The sequence below is a fragment of the Camelus dromedarius genome, chromosome 20, assembly GCF_036321535.1.
Source record: "Camelus dromedarius isolate mCamDro1 chromosome 20, mCamDro1.pat, whole genome shotgun sequence".
Lineage (NCBI taxonomy): Eukaryota > Metazoa > Chordata > Mammalia > Artiodactyla > Camelidae > Camelus > Camelus dromedarius.
This window is the reverse complement of record NC_087455.1, coordinates 30,231,164-30,257,521: the sequence shown is the minus strand read 5'-3', so window position 1 is coordinate 30,257,521 and position 26,358 is coordinate 30,231,164. Positions and strand designations below refer to the sequence as shown.

The 26,358-nt window shown below is 39.4% G+C and overlaps 1 protein-coding gene across 2 annotated transcripts; it reads right to left on the bottom strand.

Moving 5' to 3' along the window:
- Nucleotides 1–2,853: 2,853 nt before the first annotated feature.
- ANKRD46 (ankyrin repeat domain 46) lies at nt 2,854–25,795 on the bottom strand. 2 transcript variants are annotated; one of them, XM_031439390.2, is made up of 5 exons: nt 25,683–25,795; nt 13,099–13,199; nt 10,429–10,766; nt 9,014–9,172; nt 2,854–4,883 (listed from the first exon to the last, which is right to left on the bottom strand). In XM_031439390.2, the coding sequence occupies exons 3-5, from the start codon at nt 10,737–10,739 to the stop codon at nt 4,667–4,669; spliced, it is 687 nt and encodes a 228-aa protein (XP_031295250.1). In that variant the 5' UTR covers nt 10,740–10,766; nt 13,099–13,199; nt 25,683–25,795; the 3' UTR covers nt 2,854–4,666. The 2 variants fall into 2 exon arrangements, with proteins under 2 accessions (XP_031295250.1, XP_064332995.1); XM_064476925.1 differs by lacking the exon at nt 25,683–25,795 and adding an exon at nt 20,958–21,895.
- Between the last annotated feature and the right edge of the window lie 563 nt (nt 25,796–26,358).

Here is a 26,358-nt window from a genome sequence, read left to right as displayed (position 1 = left end):
AAAACAGCCATCACTGCAGAAAGTTGGGGCAGTGTTGATCCAAAACATCTTCCAAGCAATACCCTCTTCATGCTGTTATCAGCGAAGTCTTTGATGACTATTAGGCAACAAGGAACCCCAGACTACTCCTTGACGTCTCACTGGAGTGCGTCCAAACCCCCGTTGCCAGGAGAGTGTAGACCCTTGTGCCTATGTGGAGCTGTCCATTTGTGACGTAAAATGAAACAATGAGCAGATGAGTGGCTGAACACAATGCCAGCCTATCTGTGCTTTGAGGGAAGCCAAGTAGGTATCCACAGCAAGGCCAAGATCCTCTCCAGAAAACTTTGGAATCTACATCTGAGCACAATGGAATGGGCTTGATCCCAGAGTTCTACCTCATCTAGCACAGCTGGGATTGTTTCGGCTTGAACAATTTTAAAGGGTGGTTTACCCAGATGCTGGCCTCTTTTTCCTCCACCGTTCTATTAACTTTGAGAAATGCTACTTCCTGGTGTACCCTTCCAAGATAAACTACTTGGAAAAGGTATACCAAGATGACTAAAAAGAGAAGCTGTAGTATGTATGCATCACTGATAAAAGTAACAACTGCTGAAGTCAATAAATGATTTAATATAAGTCATGTAATATGAAGGAAAAACAAAGGGAAAGTAACTGATAATGAAATGTGTATTTCCACATGTGAATGCCCAGGTGCAGTGACACTAGACGAAGCAACTAAGTCACTGGTACCCACACACACAAGTATGTGGGGACTCAACCATCATCAGCAGCACTGCTGTCAGTAACAAGATTTTTTGAAATAAGTATAATTCCTGGTCAAGTTTTGAACAAAATAAAGTAGAATCTTCCCTCAGTTATCTCATGAGTGTATTCTTAGAAAATTCAGGGTACATTAAAACTGTATGAAAAAATACTTTAAAATGTAAAATGGAGTTAAGTTTTAGGCTCAGATAACAAATTAAAAAAAAAAAAATCATATGAATGACCAGCAGAACGTTCAAGAATCACGGGATGTGGCACAATTCTTTGTTGTGCTAAACTGTCCCATGTGCTGTAAGACATGAAACATCTATGTGACCTGCCCACTGATGTCAGCAGTGTCCCCAGTTGTTTCTAAAACCATGGGTCCAAGCCCATCATATTAATTCAACCAACACCACCTGCACTGGTAACTGATTCGTCAATCCAGGCCTAATCAGCCAGTGCACGGCATTGGTTGGTTTGAGAACACGGTACACGACGTAATGCTGGCCAATGAAACCGAGAGGAAGTTTGCTGGGGACTTTGCAGGAAAGCTTCCAAGGAGCAAACCAAAGGAAAGACAGTCTTTTTTTCTCTACATGGTCACAAATGGATGTGAGGCCTCAAAATTCTGGACTCATCTCAGAACCAGCTGGAGGATGAAACCAACAAACAGGAAGGGAGAACAAAAAACACAGGGAACTGAGCTAAATGTGGATTATGTCACCCTTGGGGTCTACTCCACCTCTGGGCTTCCAGTTACACAAATCAATACGTTTCTTATGGTTCAAGTCATTTTGAGTTTGGGTTTTGGTTTCTTGCAGCTGAAAGCACTTTGATACATACATAAACAATTTCACAAGTCAAAGACTGGGTTAAATAAAACAACAACAAAAAGTGACTATTGTTCCTAGACTTCTATACCATGTGGTAAAAAAACAAACAAAACAAACACAGTATTTTTTCCACCTGTGGTAAGTGTGAGGCAGGCTGTGCTGGTGGAAGGCCTGCACGCTCTTACATAAAGGAGCTAGGGGTGCAGGGCTCTGTGGTTCCTCCATCCAGCAGCAGGCATGTTGTGGAAGGAGAATGGCCAGCACAGTTCACACATGCAGCCTGTTCGAGGAAACACGTGAAAAGTACACGTTTAATCTGAAAAGGAAAAGTACAGTTACAGGAAAAAAAGTATTTGTGTACAAAGAGTTCCACAGGGCGTACTGTGAACAAACAGGAGAGGAAAAATAGACTAAGTCTCCGTTCTCATGAAACTTATCAAAAAGATAAAAAAAAAATACAGTTGACCCTTGGACAGCAAGAGTTTGAACTGTGTAGGTCCACGGATGCCCAGATTTTTTTGTTAAATACACAGCACAGTACTGCAAGACCATCTGCTGGGTGAGTCTGCAGGTGCGGAACCACGACACCAAGGGCCCACGGTAAAGTCACACATAGACTTTCAACTGCACGGTGGCCAAGGCTCCTAGTCCCAAACCCTGCGTTGTCCAGTGGCCAACGGTGCACGTTTCTGAGTACAGCACGTGATGAGGAAATGGTACACAGGGAAGTGGGCAGTCAGATATGGTTAATGGTTAAGGGTAAGTATTTGTAAACAGGAGTGGAAATTTTAGTAATATATGCTGCTGAGATGGCAGCAGGCAAGGTTCTAGATGATTCCAATTGCCAGGTTCATGACAGACAGCAGGGCAGAAAGAAAGAGTAAATTTATAATTGGGGAAAGGCCTAAATGTGGAATCCCTGCTCTACCATGTCCCAGCTGTTTGACCTGGGACGAGCTACTTAACCCTCCTCATCAGTTTCTTCATCTTACAAGACCGGGAAGTGTATCGGGGGTGGGGCGAACATAAGGAAGAAATGAGATGAGGTATGCTGGGAAGTGCTTAATCATGATAGTTATGATCATTCTTAAAACCACAAGCAATTCACCCAAATTAATTTCAGAATATTTATAAGATAAGCAAATGTGAAACTTGAAATACCTATTACATCAGGTTTGAAAAAAGCTGTTTTTTTAAACAGCCAACTGGAACTCATTTTTAAAAACCCTACATTAAAAGAAAAAACAATGATACAGAAGAAAATAGATTGTGATTAAGAGATTATAAATACATTTATTGATAGTATTACTGAATACTGAATGTAGAGAATAGAATACAAAGAAATCAGCACTTAAAAGGAAACATTAATCTTTAAAAAATGCAATATATTTACATAGATGTTAACCAATTTCACACATGTTTAGAGTTATAAACATAGACAAAGCTAATTTCAAAGCTTTCAATCTGAATGTACTTTGATGAATTCTAGTGTTCTCCAGTCTAATGTCCACTGTTTTTTGCTGTATTTACACCAAGTATGATTAATTTTGTTTGTATCTAACCTAAAAGCAAGACTCTGTGTGCTGATCCTGAGGCAGCCAGGTAAATCAGGAATTTCAGAACACCTCTTTGAGACAGGATAAAGCCACATGAAAGAAAACACCTCAATTCTAGATATACAAATGCAAAAGAGAAAATATTAAGCAGCAAAGAGAATCACAGAAATATCAATTCTATTCTAAACTGTAATTTCTAATTCTAGCAGCAGTTCAATTAGCAGTAGCTTAGATGACTGTGTGTGAAAAATGAAACCATTAATTCTTTCACTACAATTTTTTGACTTAATTATCAAGTCTTCACATCCTATTTTAATAATCCAAGAATATGATTTATATACAACATAATCATTAACAAAAGAGGCCTTCAAATGTACTGCTGAAAAATGCAGTATAGTTTGGGGGCCAGATTTCAATTCACATAATACTACAATGCAGGAAGAGTTTACGACACCTAGAATAGTGTTCAGCGCTGTTAATTCAGAAATACTCCATCCACTCTTGCCATCGGAGAATTACTGACATGGATGAGATTGTTATGACAATTCTAACAGGGCCTCTAAACAAGGTTGAACTTAAAATGAAAAAATTATAAACTATGATACAATTGTGACAACACAGCTAGCTTATAGAACTGAATTTTTCACATAACAGCGCTACAGAATTACAGTGACAGGTAAACATCAGAAACATCTCCCCCTGCTAACTACTGAGTAGAAAAGGTTTTCTGACTGTACTTTTGATGACTCGGATATCTTGCAAATAAACACCAGGAGAAAGTGAAGAGTGAAAAAATGAACTTCTCAAGTTCTGTTTTCACGAATATTATAAACAAGCAAAGCAGTTTACCAAAAAATCAAAATTATCCTAAAAACAAATAAATATGAGATCAAATCAATCATTCGTGAAGAAAATATAGCATATTTTCAAAAGTTCTGTTCGGTTTGAGACTAGACTTAAAAATATTAAAACATACCAAACAGATTCCAATAACACTGATTTGCTATTCAGGCTTTGAAAAAAGCACTTCAAATTTTAAGCTGAATGTTTCATATTCCCCGGTATTCCCCAGAGAAAGTAAATACAAAGAGAAAAGTGGCTTTTGAAAAAATAGACAAACAAAAGCAAAACAAAACTAACCAAAACTAACCACGTAGGATAACCTTCTCCTTTCTGAACGTTTCACTATCGTTGAGCCTACATTAGGGTGAGGTTTGTACAGTAAGGGTTCCTAGCCCCGGCCTCCATCTTTTGTTCCACAGTCCACGTTTTATCAGAGAAGGCTGTGCAGAGGCTTTCCTAAGGAGTCAGGCTGAGTTGGAGGTAGCTTAGGACACAGTATGCTTGACTACAGTATGTAGTTAGTTCAAATAGACATGTCGTTCTCCTAAAAGGATAACAATGTGTAAAAATGCCAAAAGGAAAAATGGACAGCCCTCACTGCCTAGCACTAAGAGAAGATTCTGAGAAACTGAGAACAAACACTGGAAGCCAGGACACTGGCACTGGTTTCATCTCCCACAAGCTCCTTCAATGCACCAGTTCAGGCTGGTTTTCCACAAAGGGCAGCACCCCACTCACATAGTAGGCGATGCCAAGGGACAGCAGAGCAATGACAAAGATCAGGAGCAACACCCTCCAGAAGCCCAGATCCTCTACAAACTCCTGCCACGTGGTTCGGAAGCTGGACAGGACTCCTTCTCCTTGCTGCAGGTTGGGATTGAGCAGGGAATGGCTTTCCATGGCACTGTGAGAGAAGCAAAGAGAAAAGAAAGGGTATGAGACAACACATTTCACCTATTTCAAGAACATAAAGCAAGAGGAACTGCACTGTTCAGAAAAGACCAACCTTAAAACAACACTTACAAGAAGAAAACTGACACATGTACGCATACTCTCACCCACCTGTGTGCTGATTTGTGTATCTGCATGCATTTCCACAATGTACCTGTAACTATAAATTGCTAAATAGCAATGATTATGTTTCATGCTTTAGTATCTGGAAGGGTCAAAGTTCAGAATCCTTTTCTAATAAAAAATGTCCCAAGCAGAAGTCTTGAAGTAGGTCAAATGAGTTGTTTCCATCAGATACTAAAGCAAAACACATTTTGGTTATTTGAAATTTAGACGAATTCAAAATGAGAATTCAAAATGTGAGAATTCATGTTGATGAAAATAAGCAAAGATGGGCAAATCTAAAAAACTGCTTTATACACTGTGTGAATCTTAAAGTGAAAAGGGGATTTTATTCATTTAGTTCAATAATCTGACCAGTGAAGGAATTCCTTCTTGCAGCTGTCATCCTCTAATAGTGGCTGCTCCCTCTTCAGGCCGCGGTACACTTGGACAGGGCTAGCCACTAGGAATTCCTCCTGATAGCTTCCTCCCACTGGTTTTAGTTCCATCTTGTACAACAATACAGAGTAAGTTTATTTCTCTTTCACATTAAGGCTGAGTCTAGTTGAATATAAGGTAGTACAAATACTATAAAAACACTGATTCTGGTTTTCAGAACTATATAAACAAAAAATATGACCACCACAAAGAGAAAACAGCGTATCTGATGCTGGTATTCAGAAGGCTGCACTGTGATCAATTCCCAGCTCTAAGGAATCAGCATGCACAACTGTGTCACAACACGCAGGCCCAGTAACAGGGCATCACTTAGACTAAAGCCACAATGACCATAATCACAGGTACCAGCTGTCTACCGCTATTACTATCCTTCCTAAACTCCTTCTCTTCACATTCTTCCAACCATCTTGGGACAGAACAATGGAAACAGCATAAAACAATTAGAGTCTGGTTCTTCGTGCGTAACTGACAGTTTTCACTGTAACCTACAACTTTTACTTCTGAACACTGTGAGCCAGACGCCCTTCAGCCTATCCTGGCATTAGTCTTCTCTAGTCATCGGAAGGTGACTTCCTAAAGGGCCGGTCTGCTTAACATCCAAATTTTTTTATATTGAAAAATGTTTATCTTCTTAATAATAAAAGACATTTTCTAGTTTTATTTTTAATTTTTTTTATTTTTTATTGAAGTATAGTTGACTTATAGTGTTGAGTTACGAGAAGACATTTTCCACGGTTATCTACAAGAGTATGAAAATTTAAGAAATCTCAAGGAAGTTCAAAATAAGATTGGAACTCTGAGAAGTTTAGGAGAGGTTAATTTTGACTTACCTGAAATTTACTGACTATGTCTGAGTCGACATGCTCTCATACGTAAAGGTGTTAGATACAGGTATCTCCCACTTTTTCAAAGTTCGCTTTATGCCACCTCACTTTTAAGAAACATCTGCGATACTACCTGTATTCGCTAACTGAAAAAAATCCCAAGAGGAATTTAGCTTTTATACGAAAAAAGGCAAAAATCAAAAATATTGTTCAATGTTTGTTTTGCAGCGAGAGTGGCACCGCCGAGCTGCTTCCCCAGAACTACACTCCTCATCTCAGCACCCAGCTGCCAAAGCTCTGAACTGTGTCTGTGAGCCTCTGTGCCTTATCCTCATTTCTTCTGTGCATCCGTTAGTGAGATGACTCCTAAGAGAACTGCTTCTTTGCTTGATGCCACCTTGGCTCAGGAAAGGTTTCCTAGAACACTCTACTTTTGCATAGTAAAGGGTGAAAGCGGTGGGAATCTACAAAATGAGAATTCAGTTGCGCAATCTCTAGGCACTAGTGAAGTTCTGCTAATTAGAATTTAGCCAATGAAGTGTTTTCTACTGTCTAGGAAATACCTGATTCTAGCATGGTGGTCTGTGTGTGCATGTGTAATTATTTTTGTATATGTATCATCTATACTGTCTCTGTCATCCATACTTACAAAGTGAAGAAGAACTAAATTAAACCTAGGATATATGGGGGTGTGGGGAAATATTTTTCATCAACTAAATGATTTAAAGGCCTGTAAGAAGTTATGCTATTTTTCAGGGAACCCTAAAGGAAATGGAAAATACTTGGTACATTCAAAATCTTGCTTTTATCTCTTGCTCTAGAAAAGACGAATCATCACACAGCTGTGCCACAATGCCATGTACTAGCCAATCCTTTTAAGCTTTTCCCCCCACTTTTTCTTCTTGATATAATTCACGTACCATAAAATTCATCTTTTTAAAGTACATGATTCAGTGGTGTTTAGTCTGTTCACCAAGTTGTACAACCATCTCCACTATATAACCTGAGAACATTTCTATAATAAACTCTGTACCCTTCAGCAGCCACTTCCTACCGCCCCTGCCCTGCTCCTGGCAACCACTAATCTACTTTCTGTTTGCTGATTATGGACATTTCCTATAAATGGAATAGTATGATACGTGGCCTTCTGTGCCTGGCTTCTCTCACGGGGCACATTTTCAAAGCTCATCCATGTTGCAGCACATGTCAGCATTTCATTCTTTTTTTTACGGCGGAATAATGTTTCACTGAATGGATAGGTGACATTTTGTTTATCCGTTTATCGGTGATGAATTTCTGGGTGGTTTCCACCTCTTGGCTATGAAAATAATGCTTCTATGAACATCCACGTACAAGTTTTTGTGTGAACACATGTTTTCAATTTTCCTGGGCATATACCTAAACGTGGAGTCGTTGTGGTAAGTCTGTGTAACTTTCTGAGGAGCTGCCAGACTGTTTTCCACAGCAGCTACGCTACTTTACGTCCAGCAAAGACTGAGGGTTTGAATTTTTCCTTGCCGGTAGTAGTTGCTATTGTCCATCTGTTTGATTACAGCCATCCTATTGCGTAGGAAGTGGTATTTCACTGTGGTTTTAATGTGCATTTTCCTAAAGACCAACGATGCTGCCCTTTAAGTGTTTTACTTTACGCTTCACCCACCGCCTCCCTACCATGGCACTGGAGGGCAGGAGTCAGTCCGGACAACCAGGTTTTAAAGAGCTGTCTTCACACTATGCTGTGACTAATATGCATACACATGCTGAACTGCAGTGGCAGGTACGTGAAAGAAGAATAAATGTCATACTGCGCTGCTCAAGTGACTAATCACTTCTTAGTTAATAAGTAATCACAATTGATGCAACAAAGTTAAAAGTGTATTTCGAATAAAGAGGTGCCAAGAGATTGGCTATTAATAAAAAACACCAAGCAAAAATGCATTCTTGGACATTTTTCACGGTAAAGAAGCTTAAGGTAGTTATGAAAATAATCTTTAAGTCCTTTTGGAAGAACATGATCTTTAACAAATAATAGGTAACTCAATGCTACTGAATTGCTGATGGCATTCTGACCGCCAGTCTGCAGCAGACAGGAGAGAGAAGGGCCTGCCCGTGCACCTTGGACTTCTCCCTTGTTTCACGTGCTTGCCTGCTTTCAGTGGTGACTCGCGAGGCGCACGCACGGGAGCCCCAGTTTCACCTGTTCCAGGTCACGGGGAAGTCGCCTCATGTCCACGTCACTGGCGGGTGTGTGACATCTTGTCTTACACTCTCTGCTCCTGTTTTACTGTCCTCAGCACTTTAATTCCCTACCCTTGAAACTCCCTTTTCGGTCTCTTCTAATACTGTCCAAGTTCTTGGCCTTCCTTCTCTCTCCTCCCTTTCTGAAATTCCTTTCTTTTTGTGACCCGTATCTGAATTCTCAAACTCCTGCTTCCTTCCCTCCTATTCAGCCTTTTCCCGCCTGTACAGCAGGCTTCCCTGCACACTGGCTAACAGAACATTATGTGCACGTGGGCACATAGGACTTACTGTTAATAGCTTTTCAATTGTAATCTGGAGCCAGAAGGACAAAATAAAGTTCAAAGAAAGAATCAAAGCTCTTTACTTGAAAGCAAATAAATATAAAGCTCACAAAAAGCTGTCATAAAAGATTCACTTAAAGTGACTCGCCCCTTAAGAAAAATGGTATCTTAAGTACCTTTCACTTTCAGCTGTCTGCATGGTCTCCAGTTTTGAGTGAGTTCCTCTGTTAAATCCTTTTACCTCCTGTTCTTCCAAAGATTCCAGCAATCGGATGACATCTTTATTCACTCCTCTGCGCTTTGCCAGCACTAAGGGTGTAGCACCTTGATGATTGCTAAAAAATTTCATAAAAATAAAGAGGTCATCATAGCAGTTTTATTACCCTGTTAGTAGCCATTTGTGTAGATCTCAGTGAGGAAGGCATGGGCCCCATTAACTCAAATCCCAGAGCAGAACCAATGGTTGAGCCAGAACCTGAATTTTGAGTTAACCAATTTATTTTTTCCTTTTAGGGAAAAAAGGGACAAAAAAAAAAAAAAAAATATATATATATATATATGTAGGCATAAGAGTAGATAAATGAGAATAAATAAAAAGAGGACATCTTCCTAGAAATTAACTGGAAAATTCTACATTCTAGATTCATTCTTGTCTGACATTTATATTTTAAGGGAAGAGTATATATATTTTAAAAATACGTAAGAATTAAAACAAAACTCAAGCAATCAAATAAGCTGCTTTGGTTCACCGAGCTATTCCACAACAGGAGACAGCCCAAGTAACACTGAATCCTCTAGTCAATGCCCACCACATTTTGTCCTATAGTAGCAAAACCATTTACTGTCTTATTCAGATTTAGGGACATTATAGTACCAATACATTAGGGCAACATGTAACTGTAGCTTAAAGGTCAAGGTTGCTTTTAAAAGTGGTCTGATACCTTTCCCACTCAAGAGACAAGGTATCACTAAAACAAACAAACAAACAAACAAACAAAACCAAAACCAAAACCAAAAACCTACTTCCTCAAATTGTTCAGTATAAAAAGGACTCAGCCCCAGAGATAAGGAGGCTGGCATGGTATGTTACATGACAGAAGTCAAACAAGCTCTGGATCAGGTGGAACGAGGTTCAGACTCCAGCTGTGTGACCTCTGTTACACCATTTAAGCCAGAATTCTTGTCTCAACCATCATCTATAAAATGAAGATAACACCTACCTCAAGAGCTGTTCACTCTGAGGATTAAATGAGCTAACACAGTAAGTGCAATGCCCAGACCATAATCGATTTTCAACAAATCTGCGTTCTTCTCTTCCTTTTCCCTTGTCTAACAATACACAATTAATGAGGAGCAGAACCTAGCCACTATTTTCATAGAAAAACTTACCACTGCTTCTGCATAAATCTAGAAGTCAGCCTCTTGCTACATCACTCCCCTAACAAGATGACACTGTCCTCAATACCTTTCTGAACTTGTCACTACACCTGATCAACGAGGAGACAAAATCAGTAGACTTCCAAGATTAGACCACTGGTTGAGAGACTAACGGGAAGAAATGACTAGACTTCAAAAACCACGGAGAACTTACCAGATATCAATTTTGAGTCCATTAGAAACTAAGAATTGAATAGTATCCACGTGGCCACAGAGGTGAAGGGCTGTGTTTCCCTGGTAGTCTGTGGCCAGGAGGTCAGCACCGAATTTATGTAACAACTGGCAGATGTCCACGTTGCCTCGGGCTGCTGCGAGGTGAAGGCCTGTTCTGCCCCTGCCGTCACGAATATTTGGGTCAAAGCCACTTTCCAAAAGCCGCTTGGAGTAGTTAAAGTCTCCATCAATGCAGGCTTGCAGCAGGGGCACGTTAGTCTGAGAGGAATCATTTACAAAAACGTAGGACATTGCTGGAATGTGGTGGAGGGAATATGCCTGTAATGAAATACGAGGTGAGTGGGATTTGCTGCAGCCAAACTAAATCAAGACAATGAAGTCACTCAGAAAAGCACTATTTCTTTTCCTTCTTGGCCTCCTGCCGCTAATAAATCATCTCACCAAACAGAAACAACAGCAGAGTTATCAAGTATATTTTATTTTCCATTAACGTGTCTCTTTAAGTTAAGCAAGATACAAGCAATTTGATTTAAGTTTACTGCTCTGTCAGAAGACACAGACAACATATTCCTTAAACTTCAAATAACTACCTACATGCACACACACACACACACACAAATGTTACTACTGGTAGAGATTCTTACTAAAAACCAAGTAATTCTCTTTCATATATTTGCTTCTTACTGTATTTGAGATATTCTATTTGGTAAACAGAATTTTCTGCTCAAAAGTTAACTAAATCAGCTTTAAAAAATAAATAGCTTAATTCACACTCAACAAGGACCTGCTAAATGCTGTGTGTATAGTACAAACTTCAAATTTTAATTGAAATAGAAAAGCCAAGGAAAGTAAAAAACTAAATTTAAAAACTGGAAATATCATAAAATTGATCCAGATTGTCCATCGTTTTACGGCGCTGATCCTATTCTGCTCCATCCTGTGGTTATCTAAATATCTGATTTCGCTAAACTCCCACGGTCTGAAGACGGAGCGGTGAGGAGAAACAGGTCTCTGGGAATTCGGAGGTGGGACCAAGGCAGCAGTCCTTGCTGTGTCCACTCTAATATTCCACCCATCTGAGCAGCCCAGGTTCACCAGTCGGTCTGTCCACGCCTCTTTCACTGCTGCTTCTCTGTCCCAGCAGTCTCCCGGTCTCTCAGTGTGAGAGAGGGGGTGTGTGTGTGCGCGCGCGCGTGCGTGTCTCCACCCCACCCCCAACTTCCCTTTCCTTGGTTCACTTAAGAAAAAGTTAAAGCCTGATAAAAGAAACTTTCCTAAGAAGTTAAAGAGAAAGCAAACCAAAACAAGAAAATACAAAGGCAGAGACTTCTGTGCTTGTGAAGATGGCTCCCTTTACCTAAGGTTACAAAAGTCACAGATGAGCTTGGCCTGTAATTTATCAGGCGAAGTCCTTCCTTCTGGAACACAGATGGAACTGGATGCTAGATCAATCTATTGTGCCTAACCTCAAGGGAATTCAGGAAAGCCTGGCTCTGGAGTTTGGTAAGATTCTTTGTCCCTACTCCACTCTGCCTGGTTTCCAGCAGAGACACAGTCCCTCTAGCCCTGGGCCACCTTACACTAAGCTCTGTTGCTGCCCTGGGCCCACCACGCGAGGCGGAGACATTAATACTGACTGAGAGCCTGTTCTGAGCCAGGCACTGCACTAAGGGGTCTTAATAAATTTCGTTTAACCTTCGTAACAAATCCATGGTAAAATTTATTACATCTGAATTTTAGTAAGGAGTCAATGAAGGATTTTAAGCCAAGGAAATGGCATGGTCTTAGTATATCAGTCCTTCAGAAAGATCACTTTGTTTGAGATATAAAGAGGTTAGACTGGAGGGGGTCAAGACTGGAGGCAGGGAGATCAATCAATAAGCCGTTGTAGAAATCCAGGCAAGAAATGACAACAGCCGGACCTGAGACAGTGGTGGAGAGAAGACGGCATACTGGAGAGGGACATACTAAATAGAATTAACATAACTTATTGACCTGCTGGATATAAAGAGTGAGAAGGAGTCATTAAGGATAATTCTAAATAAGGAGAAAATCTGCTTATGATTAAGAATTACAGAGATCAAGTTAAGATAAACTTCAGATTATGGTACCATATAATGCTTCTTAAGAAATTAATCCAATGGGAAGATATTACTCAAAAAAAATGTCAAGAGTTCTCTTTTGAGGGTAATCTCCCTATTTTCCCCTACAGTACTCACTGGATTGGATCATAAAAAAGACAAAGGTATCACAAACTTTTTAAAAATTAAAATACAACCTATCATGTGCTTTTCAAGAGGCAATGTGCTTTGGTCAAATTCTCTCAGAATAGATAATAAAAAACAATCTACTTGGTGTTTTTGGTTCAAACACAGTAAGAATTCTTGTGGTTTGCAGACTGGGATTCTTTTGAATGTTGGCTCAGTAAAAAGGACAAGCCTTTCTTGTCTATTTTTAAGTGAGAGAAAGTGTGGTGTATTTTGTGAGTTTCTTTGTGTCTTTGCAAAACTACTAACCTCCAAATTTATTAGGCCCAATGATAGATAACATTTTTCATCTTGATCGCAGAACTGATTCTGCCCAAAAGCAAGGCCACAGTTCACTGAAGCTTTCACGTATTTTGAAGAAGTCCACAGCAGAAAATACTAACCTGGGCCTTAGGACTGGATCTTTCTTTCAGTGGTCACACGGCAGTTTCTCTGAATTCTTAAGAAGGTTTAACAGAATATCCAGAAGTGTGCTGGCAAGGATCTATAGGAAACAGAAAATTCAATTATAACAAAGGAGTGGCGTGAAAAAGGACTTGCTGTTCTACTAAATACAGACAAGCTAGACGGGCCTGTAGATACTTTCCAAAAAATCTCTGGGTAAGGCATCAACTTATGAGGCCAATAAAGTCACCGACGAGTAATAGAGTGGTGAAAAGGAAGAAGAGACGGGCTTAATAAGGAGGAGCTCTGTTGCCCACAAACAAGCAAGCACGCTCAGAAAGAGGAAAGAGTCAGATAATGTGCCATCAGCAGAGGACAGACTGGGCTCCGAAAATTCACTCTACGTCAGCAGAAATGGAATGCATATTTTCACGTTATAAATGGTGGCTACATCTCAGGTTAGCCCACTAAAGCACTTTTAGAAATAAAAAGCTGTCTGCATGGGGGAAAAAAGTTAAAAAACCAATACTTGTGTTTAAACCAAACAGGTACATTTAAGAAAAAAAATATTTCTAATCTGTCTTAAATGCTGGTACTTTACCCTCCTCCTGAGATTGTCCCCCACTGTTTCTTTTCAGTGCAGAAGAGACGCTGGCTCAGATCTACCTGCAGTCTTCTGCACAGCCCTTCCTGACCCAGCTCCTCCTGCACCGTGGCGCTGCCTGCCCTCCCTCTCTGGGCCCTGAGAGACATTTCCAGAGTCCCTGGCCTGTCCCACTGCACTCTTCTCTTGAGGGAACGTGGAAGAGAGGGGGTCATGGACAGGTAGTATGAACCACAAAAAAATCAATGGTAATTTGTTAGGCAAACATTTACTGTGTGCCTAAAATGTGCCAGGTACCACACTCACTGGTAAATTTAGGACATAAAGTCTAAATCCCAAATTTATAGTTCCAGCTGAAATTCATGACTTTTACCGGTCATTCATGCTATTACCAAATCCCTTTAAATAAACTTATATAGGGAAGTAATTAATGGTATTTTATGAAGCTCCACCTAATGTACCTACGTCAGGCTGTATCTTACAGGCTAGCAGTGCTAGGCTGGAAGCGAAGATGAGGCTGACAAACTGTACGTGAGCACCAGTCCCACAACAGCTGAAAGAACACCATGATGACACGACAGCATGCACAATGCCCACCTCCCCGAGTGTGCCCTAGTTCTCTGTGGTTCTGCAACACCAACTCAGACAAACTTCCTATCCCTGAGCCACTTAATTTCTTTAAACACATAATCTGTGTTCACCAAAAAAGCCTACAACTTTCTTTCCTTGTCCTGACCACTGGAGCTGAGTCTTCATGCCTGAAGCCTGTCTCTAACATATTAATATATGATCTGGCTTTTTCAATGTCAAGACGGTACAGGGGTTATTCTGAAGATAGCAGAATTTACATTATGAAAAAGACAAGTGCTGCTTTTTGTTTGGGGATAAAATTATAGATTATATACTTATGCCCCCACCAAGAAATCCTAATATTTCCTTAAATCCACAAGAAAGACCATTTTTCTCTGATATGACAGGCCCCATTAAGAAAACAACTTGATCAAATTACAGATTTATTTACATGATTTCAAACTTAGTATTATATAATGCATTAGGCCTAATTATTAGAAACCTGCCAAGAAACTGTCCAAAACCCCAATTAAATCATTAGAAATCTGTTACTGGCTTCCCCAAGAAGTTATAGAAGTGAATAAAATTCAGGACACATTAACCATTGTCCAAAGAGGGGAGAGGACTAAAGACTTTTTAAACTTTTTTGAGATAACTAGATTCAAATTCAGTTGTCAGAAATAATACAGAGAGGTCCTGTGTACTTTTTACTTAGTCTCCCCTGATGGTATCATCAGTGACACTGACGCTGAATCAGTCAAGATACGGATCACTTCCAGCCCCACGAGGATCTCTTCTATTGCCCTCCTACAGCCACATCTACTTCCCTTCTGCCCCCACCCCTCCTCATCCCCTGGAAATGGAAGACTACTGTCTTCCATGTCTATAGTTCTGTCATTTCAAGAATGTTACATGGATGGAGCCATAGAGTATGTAACTGTTGCAATTTTTTTTCACTCAACATAATTATCTGGAGATTCATTCAGGTTGCCATCTGTATCAACAATTTGTTTCTTTTTCACTACTGAGAAGCATTTCATGGAATGGATATACCACAGTTTAACTGTCTATCTACTAAAGGACATCTGGTTATCTCCAGGTTTTGGATGTTACGTTAAAGCTTCTAAAACATTCAGGTACATATTTTTACATAATGTAAATCTCCATTTTCTCTAGGATAAACAGCTAGAAGTGCAATTTCTGGGTCATATAGAAGCCTAAAGATTTTGATGGAAAGACTATTGAGTCTGAAAGTGCCCATCTTCCCCATGGGAAAAAGAGAGTAAAAGAGAAAAAGCCAGATCTTTGAGGTCATTTCTCTGGGTGCTAAGAGAGTGAGAAATCATTTATGGATGAGTCTGTAGGACCAAGATTTGGAAGGGCTCAGGTGGAAGCCCTGGCACTTACCAAAGGGAATGTATCGTATGAGCCACTGCACAAGTATAGTTAGAGGCACGCATGTGACAGCTCTCGAGGTGCACAGGAGGCTGAGTCTGTCACCCTGTGAACACATGTGAGCACACTGGAGCTGCTTTAGAGGTGGGGAGAGCAGGACGGAGAGATGCGCTAGTCTGACTCTCCCGACAGAGGTGACTTTGGGAGTGTACAGTTCTCTGAAGGCCGTTTTTCTACTGTCAGATGTTCAGAGAGCGTGGCTACTCCACCAAGAATGTATCCAGAGCTGGGATGCCTGGGACTGAACCCCACTTCAGCTCCTCACCAGCTCTAAGACTTAAGCACCATAAAATGACAGATACTACGCAGGAGACCAGTGCTCTCCTGCACCTGAGCTCGTACTCAGCAGCGTTCTGTAAGCCCCTGGAAACGTAGCGGTTTCTAACAAACGAGTGACCTCTAGTGGGGGGTAAAGGAAAGAAAGAGAACTGGTTCCTGGCAGAGGAAAAACCGTAAGAACAGTCAATAGTGGGGACAGTCAAACCCCAGAAAGTCCTCCGGTTGTTTACCAAGGCCTGGTTCTGGTTCCTAAGGGACATAGTGTCCATAAGGGCCAGTTGACTGGCTCAGAGGCCGACTCCCTGGGACTGTTCAAAGCAGGACTCTGAGGGTCAGGTCTTAGAGGGCTGGCACAGCATAGCGTTTAAAACTCTAACTCCATGCTCTGTGGCACTGCCCAGGAAACTGCATGGGGATGGAGTCACTCATCCTCTGGGACAAGGCAGTCACCTAGATCCCAGTAACAAGAGCTCCTAATGCCAAATAGTGCTTGTCTCAACCCACGTACCAAAACAAGGAGGTTTTGGTGAAAGCTTGTGAGCCACCGACTTGATAGAAATACATTTTCTTATTAAAACATTTTTTTACATTTTATATATTTTTTTATATTTATCTTAGGTCAATCTATACAACTTTAAGATAGTATTCTTGATGGTTAAGAACTAATGGAGAAGACATGTCTATTTTAACATACACTTACTATACCATCACTTTAATTGGTCTTCTGTGTCCAGTATCACCAGCCATACATAATGTATTGATTTATTTTTCATTTTGAAAGGTCCCTAGGAAAGGCAAGACTAAGTGCTACATTCTTGGTTCAGATGGACTGACAGCCTTATGCCTATATAGCAACTTTGATCAGAGATCAAAGCACCAGACACTTCAAGGAAATTCAACGACAAAATAGCATAGCTGGAAAGACACACCAGCAGATCTTACTCCCTGCATCTTCTAATGTCAAAGGAAAGAACTAAAACTGAGAGTGACACACAGTAAATGGAGTCCCCAAATTTGGATTCGCTACAGCTCACTTGTTTTATTCTTGCCCTTTAAAAAGGATACTTGCTTTTAAAATATAAAATAACCTCAAAGAACCAAAAAATAAAAACGCCCAATGAATTCATTAAATCCTAACTGCTTGCACTTTAGAATTATTATTCTTAAAACCTAAGCAGTGTGCAGATCCACAGATACTAGGCATGGGGAAAAAAACAAGCCATATTTGAGAGTAAGTAAAAATTTTAACAATTTAAACTTTTCCCCATATATTGGTATGTTTCTTCAGTCTGCTTATCTTTAGCAGCTTTATTTCTCAGTGTTCTTACTGAATTCTTTAGCACATTAAAAAAGAATCTGTCCTATATTTTCCCAATTATCACACAGAGTGGAATTTGTTGACATTTTAGACCAATCAAAACGCAAATAGTCTAAGAGAAGTTTAAAATAATATTTTTGATCAAAATTCAACTATCACAATGGGTTATTAGGCAATGTATTTAAAAGATGTGATACAGATGGATCTGACTACAATGTAATAAGGTTATAGAACCAGTTTCATTTCTTTATTGGCAAATAGTTTAACTGTGACAGCAATCGTGATGCAACACTTGCTTTTGCTCACTATAAAACTTCCAAGATTCCAGTTTATAGTTCATCTTAAACTGCGATGAATTTAGGGTCCGTATTTATCTGTTTTTTTGGAGTCTGTGTTGAAGGGCCTGAGATTCACATAGATCTTATGGCTAGAGTTCCAAATTTTAACCTTTGAGGTATCTACCAAAACAAAGGCAAAACATATGTGAATATTTACTTTGAGTTCTTAAAAAAGGAAAAGGGCAGCCCCCTTTCTGAAAGCCTGGTAGTGAGTAAATAAAAAAGGAATTGAGAATATTACCCTTTTAGGCTATTGCAGTACCATGACAAATATTTTAAAGAGGAGGTTTATAAATAGAACCTTCTGAATTTTACTTCTAAGCCTCAAAAATAATTAACAGAAGTTCAAAAAGAGTAAATTTTAGATAGACCTGGACTCACCACAGATACATTTTTACTTTATGTTTAAATTTGTGGAGAATACACATTTTATGGTATTTCCAAGTCAAATTTAACTCTAAAATGTTTTAATTTTGTGATTTCTTCAATGCCAAGCTGTCAATTACTTCATAATTAAAACATTATTAATGCAGTAAAGCTGTGAATTACAGAGCTACTTTAATAAAGGCTAGTTCATTGTGCTTAAGTTCATATAATAATTAAAAGTAGGCTAATCAGGTATTACTTAGGTGGTGTTCTTAGGGAACAAAGGATTTACTTATGTTTGTAAATGGTTATTATGTTATGTTTATTATTTATAATGAAAAAGAAAAAATGATTTGTATTTTTGCTATTACACTGCAAACAACTGCTTAGCAACATGTTTTAACATTTATTAAGTTATACTCCAGGCATTATTTAAGTGTTTTTCCTGTAATAACTAATTTAAACCTCATGGGAAAAAAACCTAAATGGGAAGTACTATCATTATTCTCATTTTCTGGGTGAAAAAAACTAAGTCACTAAGTTTGTTTTCTTAAGATTCTTTTTATATAATGAATTAATTTAGCAAATCTTTTCATCAAAGATTACATAAAGGGAAACATTAGTCTAGTCCACACACTCTGAATTAAACTCTTGGAATCATTTTATTAAAAGTAAACTTTTTAAACTGTGGGAAAACAATAAATATCTGGAAATGTTTCTTACTTTACAGGAAGCATCAGTCTAGCTTACATATTCTGAATTAACTCTTTGCAATCACATCACACAAAGTAAACTTTTTAAAATATTAGAAACCCAAATAAAATATTTGGAAAAGTTTTCTACTTTACAGGAAGTGACTACATTCCTAGACTCATTGTTCAAGTATTTCTTACTTGTTAGGATAGTGAGAAAACATTTGCCTAAATTTTTATTTCTCCATCAGGAAATCAAAAAATCAGCAAACAAGAATTTTTGATATATATTTCCTGCAATATTTATATTATGTAACTATTTTTTTACACTATTAAAATTTAGTTATAATTCAAATTTCAGAACGATATTGGTTTAAAAATTAAAATTAATTTTTACAAGGAGAATATTGTTTATCTTGGATATTTCATTTTACTCCAATGCTTTTCAGGATTTTCCAAAATTTTTACTGTGTAATTTTACCATGTTTAAAATTCTTAGCAAGGGACTCCCTCTCATAGACGTTTCCAACTTATAATTATATAATAGAGGCATTAAATAAGCTCTAGGAGGTCAATCTGAAGTTTTTCATACACGTGTTACTTTTGTAATAAGAGTTATTTGATTTTTTAAAAAATTACCTTTTTCCTAGCTACAGCAGTACGCTATTTACATGGCCTAATGGCGCCACCTTGTGGCCCACATGGGCTTCAAGAGCAACTTGAGCATCTAATACTGGTATAAAGCAATACCAGTAACCGCCTTTGAAGCTTCTGTTTCATTTCAGTTACCTATTACAGTGCTCATTACTTCGGAAATTGTTCAGAATTGGGATGAACTTCAATTTTCCTTAAAAAAGAAAAGTTAACTAATACAATTTTGTAAGTCAATTAGAAAGAAAGAAGAAGAAAGAGAGAGAGAGAGAGAGATTTACCAAGCAAATTAACAGCATAAATATAAACATGAAAAATCTAAACCTCTTTAACCTACATTATCAGACTTCATTTACACAGACTTTTTACGGTACTATGAAAATGACATTCTTACTTATTCATTTACTCGGTGTTATTTAAAAATGTAGAAATTAGAACTTTTGTAAATTATTCCTTATTTAAAAAAAATTATTCCTTATTTTCTAAATACTCCACAAAATTTAAACCAGACTTTACCTCAAATAGTTCGAAGGTACAAGATTGTTTTCTTAGGAGAAATTTAAATTTATTTCTGTGAAATTTTTACAGCTGGAAGGGCCATCCAGGATCATCTAACCTAGATATCTAACCCAATCTCCCTATTTTTCAGATAAGGATACTGAGAACCAGAGAGGCTCTAACTTTACCTGCCAACCCTTACCTCCATGGTTCTAGATAAATATAAATATTTTATTTAATCACTTTCAATCTTTACAATGCAACAGATGGCTGGACTGCACCCGCTTTGGAAAAAGCATGTAAGATCACGAAGAAAAAAAGATATATATATATATACATATATATATATATATGTATATATATATATATATACACACACATACACACACACACACACAAATACAAAGATCATGGAAAGAGTTTATGTCCCCAGAAAAGATGGTGTAAATCTGGTATATACTTGCAAATTATTTTGTACATGGCATTAATTTACTGAGGGCAGAAACAAGAACCTAAACTCATGTCCTCAGACAAAAAGACAGCATACTTCAAAATAAATCCTGGTTCTCAACTTCTTTGTGCATGTATTTTGTCTTTAAATGTATAGTTCGTAGCACCTCTATGTTAATTTTAGCCTAACGTAAGAACAAAGATAAGTGGCAAATGAACACACTCCACGCAAGCACTTTTATGAGCCCTGAAATGTATTATGTAAAATGGACAAACTTCACTGGGTGTTGGTTTTGGAGGTTAACAATACATTATCAGCAGCAGCAGTAGTATTTTATTTCCACCAGTCACTGATAAAATAATCCAAGCCAAGTTGCTACAGAGCTGAAGATGGAAGTAAACTTATTTACTGTGGAGATGACTACAGTGCTTTCAAATAACTTATATATGAAAAATTTACAACTCACCTGCATTAAAGAGTTGTACATACTTGCAGACTCCAATCCCTCTCCCCCTTTTCTCTCTTTAAATCACACCGATCAGTTTTCTCCCCCATTCTTCTGAAAGTGCTCTTGCCCAGTCACCAGTGATCTTCACACTGCCAAGTCCAATGGTCATTTCACAGTCCTCATCTTACCTGACTTATCAGATGAGCAGGAGGAGAAGCTGGTCACTTTCTCCTTCTTGAAACACTCTCTGCACTTGACTTCCAGCACTTCACCCTCCTGCCTGCAAAGGTTTCTCCTCTCAGTCCTTTTGTCGTTCTTCATTTCTCCAGTCTCTCAACATGGAAAGTGCTAGCGCATTCAATTTCATGGCTTTAAATACAATCTATATGCTAGCGACTCTCAAATTTCTATTTTGAGCTGGAACTGGTTCATTGAACTCCAGTCTCAAATAATCCCACCTCAACAGGCATCTCAAACCTGATGTGTCTACAACTCAACTCTTGATTCCCGCTCCACCCTCCTTCCCATCTCTCTCCACCCTCAAGTCTCCCCCATATCAGTAAAGGGCAACTCCATCCTTCCAATAGCTCAGACCAAAGGCCTTGAGGTCATTCTTCATGTTCAAATATTTGTATTTATAGTGATTAAAAAAAACTTATCTTTTTTTCTGTCGAGCGAAGTGTTTAAGTCTTCAAGTTTGTATCTTTTGTTTTGTTCTTTTTTTCCCTCTGGGAATTTTTCAGGGGTTGGCTCCACTCTCTAGTTGTCCTAATCATTTCATACATCCTTTTTAACTGTTTTCTTTTGCAGAGCTGCTTAAGTTAGGCCCTTCCATTACTGATTTGATTTTCTGTAATATTTGTTGTTCCTTACTGTTTACAATTTGGATTTTAAATTTATGTTTTTATATAAATTTAGTCTTTTTATCTTAATCTCCTTATGATACTGATTTTAAAAAAATTTTATACATTCCTAATCCACGTTTTTCTAGATTTTCTTCTATTTCTTCTAGTAAATAGTTGTCAGTGGTATACTGTTCTGTGTAGAGCTTATGAACCTCTTCTCTTACAGTGCAGAGTTCATTAACTCTGTTGACTTTTTTATTATTTATACTTTAAAAGTGAAAGAACTTTTGAGATTATCACTGTACTACTGAATTTGTCATACCAAATTTGCTCAATATTATTCTACTAAAGACTTTCTAGATTTTTTACAAAGAAAATAACTAGAGAATTGGATTTTGTGTCGGCATTCTGTAAGGGATTGTACTGTGGTGTTTGAAAAAGACTTACCTATTTAAAATATTTTTGGTATTATTAGAACTTAAGTTTACAGTTATATCTTTGTAATAAAATCCTTTTTTTCCAATCCAGTATACAGCCCTAAGAATGATCAACTTAAACTTCACATATAACAATAAAATCAGTAACAAAGGAATAGCTAGTCTCCAAATTAAATAGATGCTTGTTCCTCTTTCCTTTTCTTTCCAGCTTTATTGAAATATTATTGACAAATAAAAATTGTATATAGTATTTATGCAGCATGATTTTTTAAAGGTGTACATGTGATGATTCAATAGTACATTGTGAAATGATTACCCCCATCAAGTTAATACATCCATCACCTCACATAGTTACCTTTGTGTGTGTTTGTGTGTGATGAGAACACTTAAGATCTGCTTAGCAAATTTCAAGTATATAATACAGTATTAACTATAATCACGATGCTGTACATTAGCTTTTCAGAAATTATTCATCTTATAACTGTATGTTAGTACCCTCTGACCAACATCTTCCCATCTCCCCCACCCCTCAGCTCCTGGTAACCACTGTTCTATTCTGGTCCTGAGTGGGACTTTTTTAGATTCCATGTATAAGTGAGATTATACAGTATTTATCTTCCTGTGTCTGGCTTACTTCACCTAACATGATGTCCTCCAGGTTCATCTATGCTGTCACAAAAAACAGGAGTTCCTTCCTTTTTAATGGCTAAATAATATTCCATTGTGTATATGTACCACATTTTCTTTATCGTTCATCTGTGAATGGACACTTCGGTTGTTTACATATCTTGGCTATTGTGATTAATGCTACAGTGAACATGCAGCAGGTATCTCTTCCAGATAATGATTTCATTTCCTTTGGCTGTATACCCAGAAGTATAGAGCCTGAAGAAGAAGAACTTGCCTTTCTTTTTTAAGTGCTATTTAGTTTTTTGGACCTTCTCTGTTCACTGGTGTGATAGGCACTTCCTCCAAGGCAGTGTATAGAGACATTTAGATAATTTAACTTCTGATTTGCCAGTGGTTAAAACAATTCTAAGACTAAATATGTTCAACAAACAGTAGACACCCCTTTGCTAAAAAAAAAAAAAGTAACTTTTTTGCCCCTAGTTCTTGATCAAGTGGCCATAAACACACATTTGGCAAAGAAGTGCTGGTATTTGTGTGTATTCAACAGGCTATCCAAAAAGCAGTAATTTTAACAAATTTCTGAATACAGTCAATTAAAAGGTATGTGCACATTGTTATTCAGGGATGGTACCAATCAGTCAGAAACCAGTGCAAGAGCACACATGGTTTATTTAGCTATCTTTTCCACACTGGGTCTTTACGAGATCAGATACTCTGCTGTGTTTTACTTTTTAAAAAATGAAGTATATTAAAACTAGCCAAATAATCTCTATTTTCACTTATTACATTATGGTGTCTTTTTTCCTTTAGCCTGAGTTAAATTTTTACAAAACGTCCTGAAGTATGACATTGTCAGAGCAGTTTATCTAGACATTCCAACTCTGGTGGCAATTTTAGTCCTAGTATCAGTTTTTTCCCAGAGCCAAATGGCATTTCTTTTATTTAATTCTCTTTCTGTCACTTCCCCATTTGGGGCTATGTTTCGCCTGTTGGCTGTTTTTCTTAAAAACAAAGCAATAACTGGTATTGTCTGTAAGAGTTTTCCCTCAGTGAGCTTATTTTATCTCATTTGTTTATTCAGAGCATCCTTTCAGCTTGTTCTTCAAGTTATCTCCTTGGTGAGCTCCTAGAATTTACCCAGCCTTCAGCCTACTTCCAACCACCATGAGATTTGTTCCATTTAAGCGTGAGATTTCTTAGACCTCAATTTAACTCCTTCTCGAAGACAGTTAGATACCATTATACCCCACCCTTCCTTTGATCTTTGTCTTTTGCTGAAACATGTAACACAAGCAATTTTTTTTCCTTCTTAGAAAGCAGTGGCAGATGCATATAGCAGTAGGAATCAAGTGGTAATGACTACTTTAGGTTCTGTGTCATTTAAATATTTGGGTCTAAGTAATGGAAAACCTAACTTAAACTGTCGATAAAAAAGGGACTTTATTGATGCCTGTATTTGAAGTCCAGACTTAGTGTAAACTTCAGGTGAGGTTTAATCGCGGTTTGCCCCTGTTTCTCTGTCTGCCTTAGCCTGTGTGCGTCCCTTCTCTCTCTCTCTCTCCTCCCACCCACTGCCTCTATCTCTCTCTGTCCTTTCTGAAATATTTACTAAAATGATTAAGGCAACTTTAGCTGTCATCTTCACACCATATTTTCAGGAAAAAGGAATATATCATTCTAGCACTCCAAGTAAAGGGTCTTATTGGACTGAAATGTGTCTACCTCTAAATAAACCACTACATCGAGAGGAATGTAGTATGTTCATAACTTAAAATAATCAGAGCTGATCCCTTCAAAACATACGGACAGTCAAGAGTAATAGTGTTGAGCACTAACAGGACAGGAAGATGTAGGACTGGTGGGCAACCAAGTTGTGCCCACGACCATGGGACTGGGCCTCCCAGGGAATGAAAAACACATGGTTTGGGATCAAAACAGTACATTAAGTTAATGTTTTAGCATATGGAAATAACTGACAGAATACAAAAAGTGGAAAACCAAAAAGATGTAGTCAGAACAGTAAATTAGTTAAACATCTCTATATAAGCACAAAGTGATGAGTGGAGCTTAGCTGTCTGGAAGTGGGCACTGGCAGCCAAGAATCTGACTCCTGCTGGGTACTGAGGATAGAAAGTGCTCCGCAGACAAAAGACTGGAGTGGGGTTATGGCTTAAAGTCAGGGCCTCGACTGGTACCTCCTAGGCTTGCTAAGAGAATTAAATAAAGGTAGTAGGTTTGAAAGCACTCAGCAAGCGACATACAGCAAGCCCTGAAGACAGCTATTACTGCAGTTCCTTCACCACTGACATTACAGCTATTTCAGCTCGGAGCGCCTTGGTACCACTGTCCGTTTTTATACGGATAAGAATTACTATTTAATGGTTTTTTTTTTTAACCTCGTTATGTTCTGTAGCCAATTGTGGACACTATGGAGCATTTTAAAGAATGTCTTTTTATCCAGGCAGAGGCCGGTACCGGAGAACAATTTGCTTCTTGCATTGCATGTTAGTTAAGAGGCAATGCTGTCCTTTACCCCGGGCACCCGGGGCCCGTGCCATCGGGACAGTTCACTCACGTCTCAGCTGCTTCTGCTTTCGCCTGGACTGCGGGTTCCCAACAGTCGGGGGTAGCCCACCACCGGGGCTAATGCCATCTTTTCTGGCCCGACGCCTGGACGCCGGCCGAGGGCTTCGGCCCGGACCTCCGCCCTCCCGATTCCCGGCGAGCACGCCCGCCCCAGGCCGGCCCGCCGCGGCCCACAGCACGGCCTCTATGCCCCGAGCCCCGGAGCCCTCGCAGGCCCTCCCCGGCCCCGCGAGCGGCACAGCCCCGCGAGGAGGCCGCCCGGACGCGCCACGGCTGGCCTGGCTCCGGCGGGCGGCCTCGCCCCGCAGGCCCCTCGGTCAGGCCCGGGGCCGGGGCTCTGCAGTGCTTCGGGGTTGGCGGGGGAGGTGTCAGGGGCTTCCACCCCGAGGCCGCCCGCGGGACGCGGCCCAGGTACCTTCAAGTCGGCCGAGCAGCGGTAACAGCGGCAGCGCCTTCCCCGCAGCGGTGACTACGGCGGCGGCGGCGGCGGCGACAACGGCAACAGCAGGCGGAGAGGAGACGCGGGCCACTGAGACTCGCGGAGCCCCGCCTGGGCCAGAGCGGCCTCCCTGCGCCGCGGACGGCGCGCCCCCTGGAGGCGGGAGGCCCTCACGGCGGCTCGGCCCGGACGGAATCAGAAACACCGTGAGCCTGCTGTAAACTAGGCAAAGCATCAAAGGTGCGGCCGGCGGAGGACAGCCGAAAGAGGTTTCCTCCCTCCGGGTCCAGGAGCGCTTTGCAGTTTTCAAGTCCTTTTCTAGAGAAACATCCCAACCCTGAGCCAAATGAAGACTTCAAAGATCAGGACAGTTTTACCAAGAGCTGTAGACATCAATTAATAGCTGCCGGCCTTTAGGTAAGTCGTCTCTACAACCTGAATTGGTATATTAGTAACAGCAACTAACTATTGGCTGCTCTAATTCTAAAATATGAGCGTTTGCATTTTCGAAAATGGTTTGAATACTTACATCCCACTTTTTAGGGTTCCTAGACTGGATACAAGATATATCCAGCCGAAACTAAAAAGGTGGTGGGTGGTGGGAAGTTCATTTACTGGGAAATTTCTTTTTTTCTTTTTTAGTTTACTAACA

Bases quoted from the DNA above. Each gene is read 5' to 3' on its own strand.
- ANKRD46 (XM_031439390.2), bottom strand. From the start codon at position 10,739: ATGTCCTACGTTTTTGTAAATGATTCCTCTCAGACTAACGTGCCCCTG. The intron at 9,173-10,428 runs GTAAGTTCTCCG...GAAATTTTTTAG, and splicing joins GGACTCAAAATTGATATCTG to CAATCATCAAGGTGCTACAC. The intron at 4,884-9,013 runs GTACTTAAGATA...CTTCTCTCACAG, and splicing joins CAGACAGCTGAAAGTGAAAG to TGCCATGGAAAGCCATTCCC.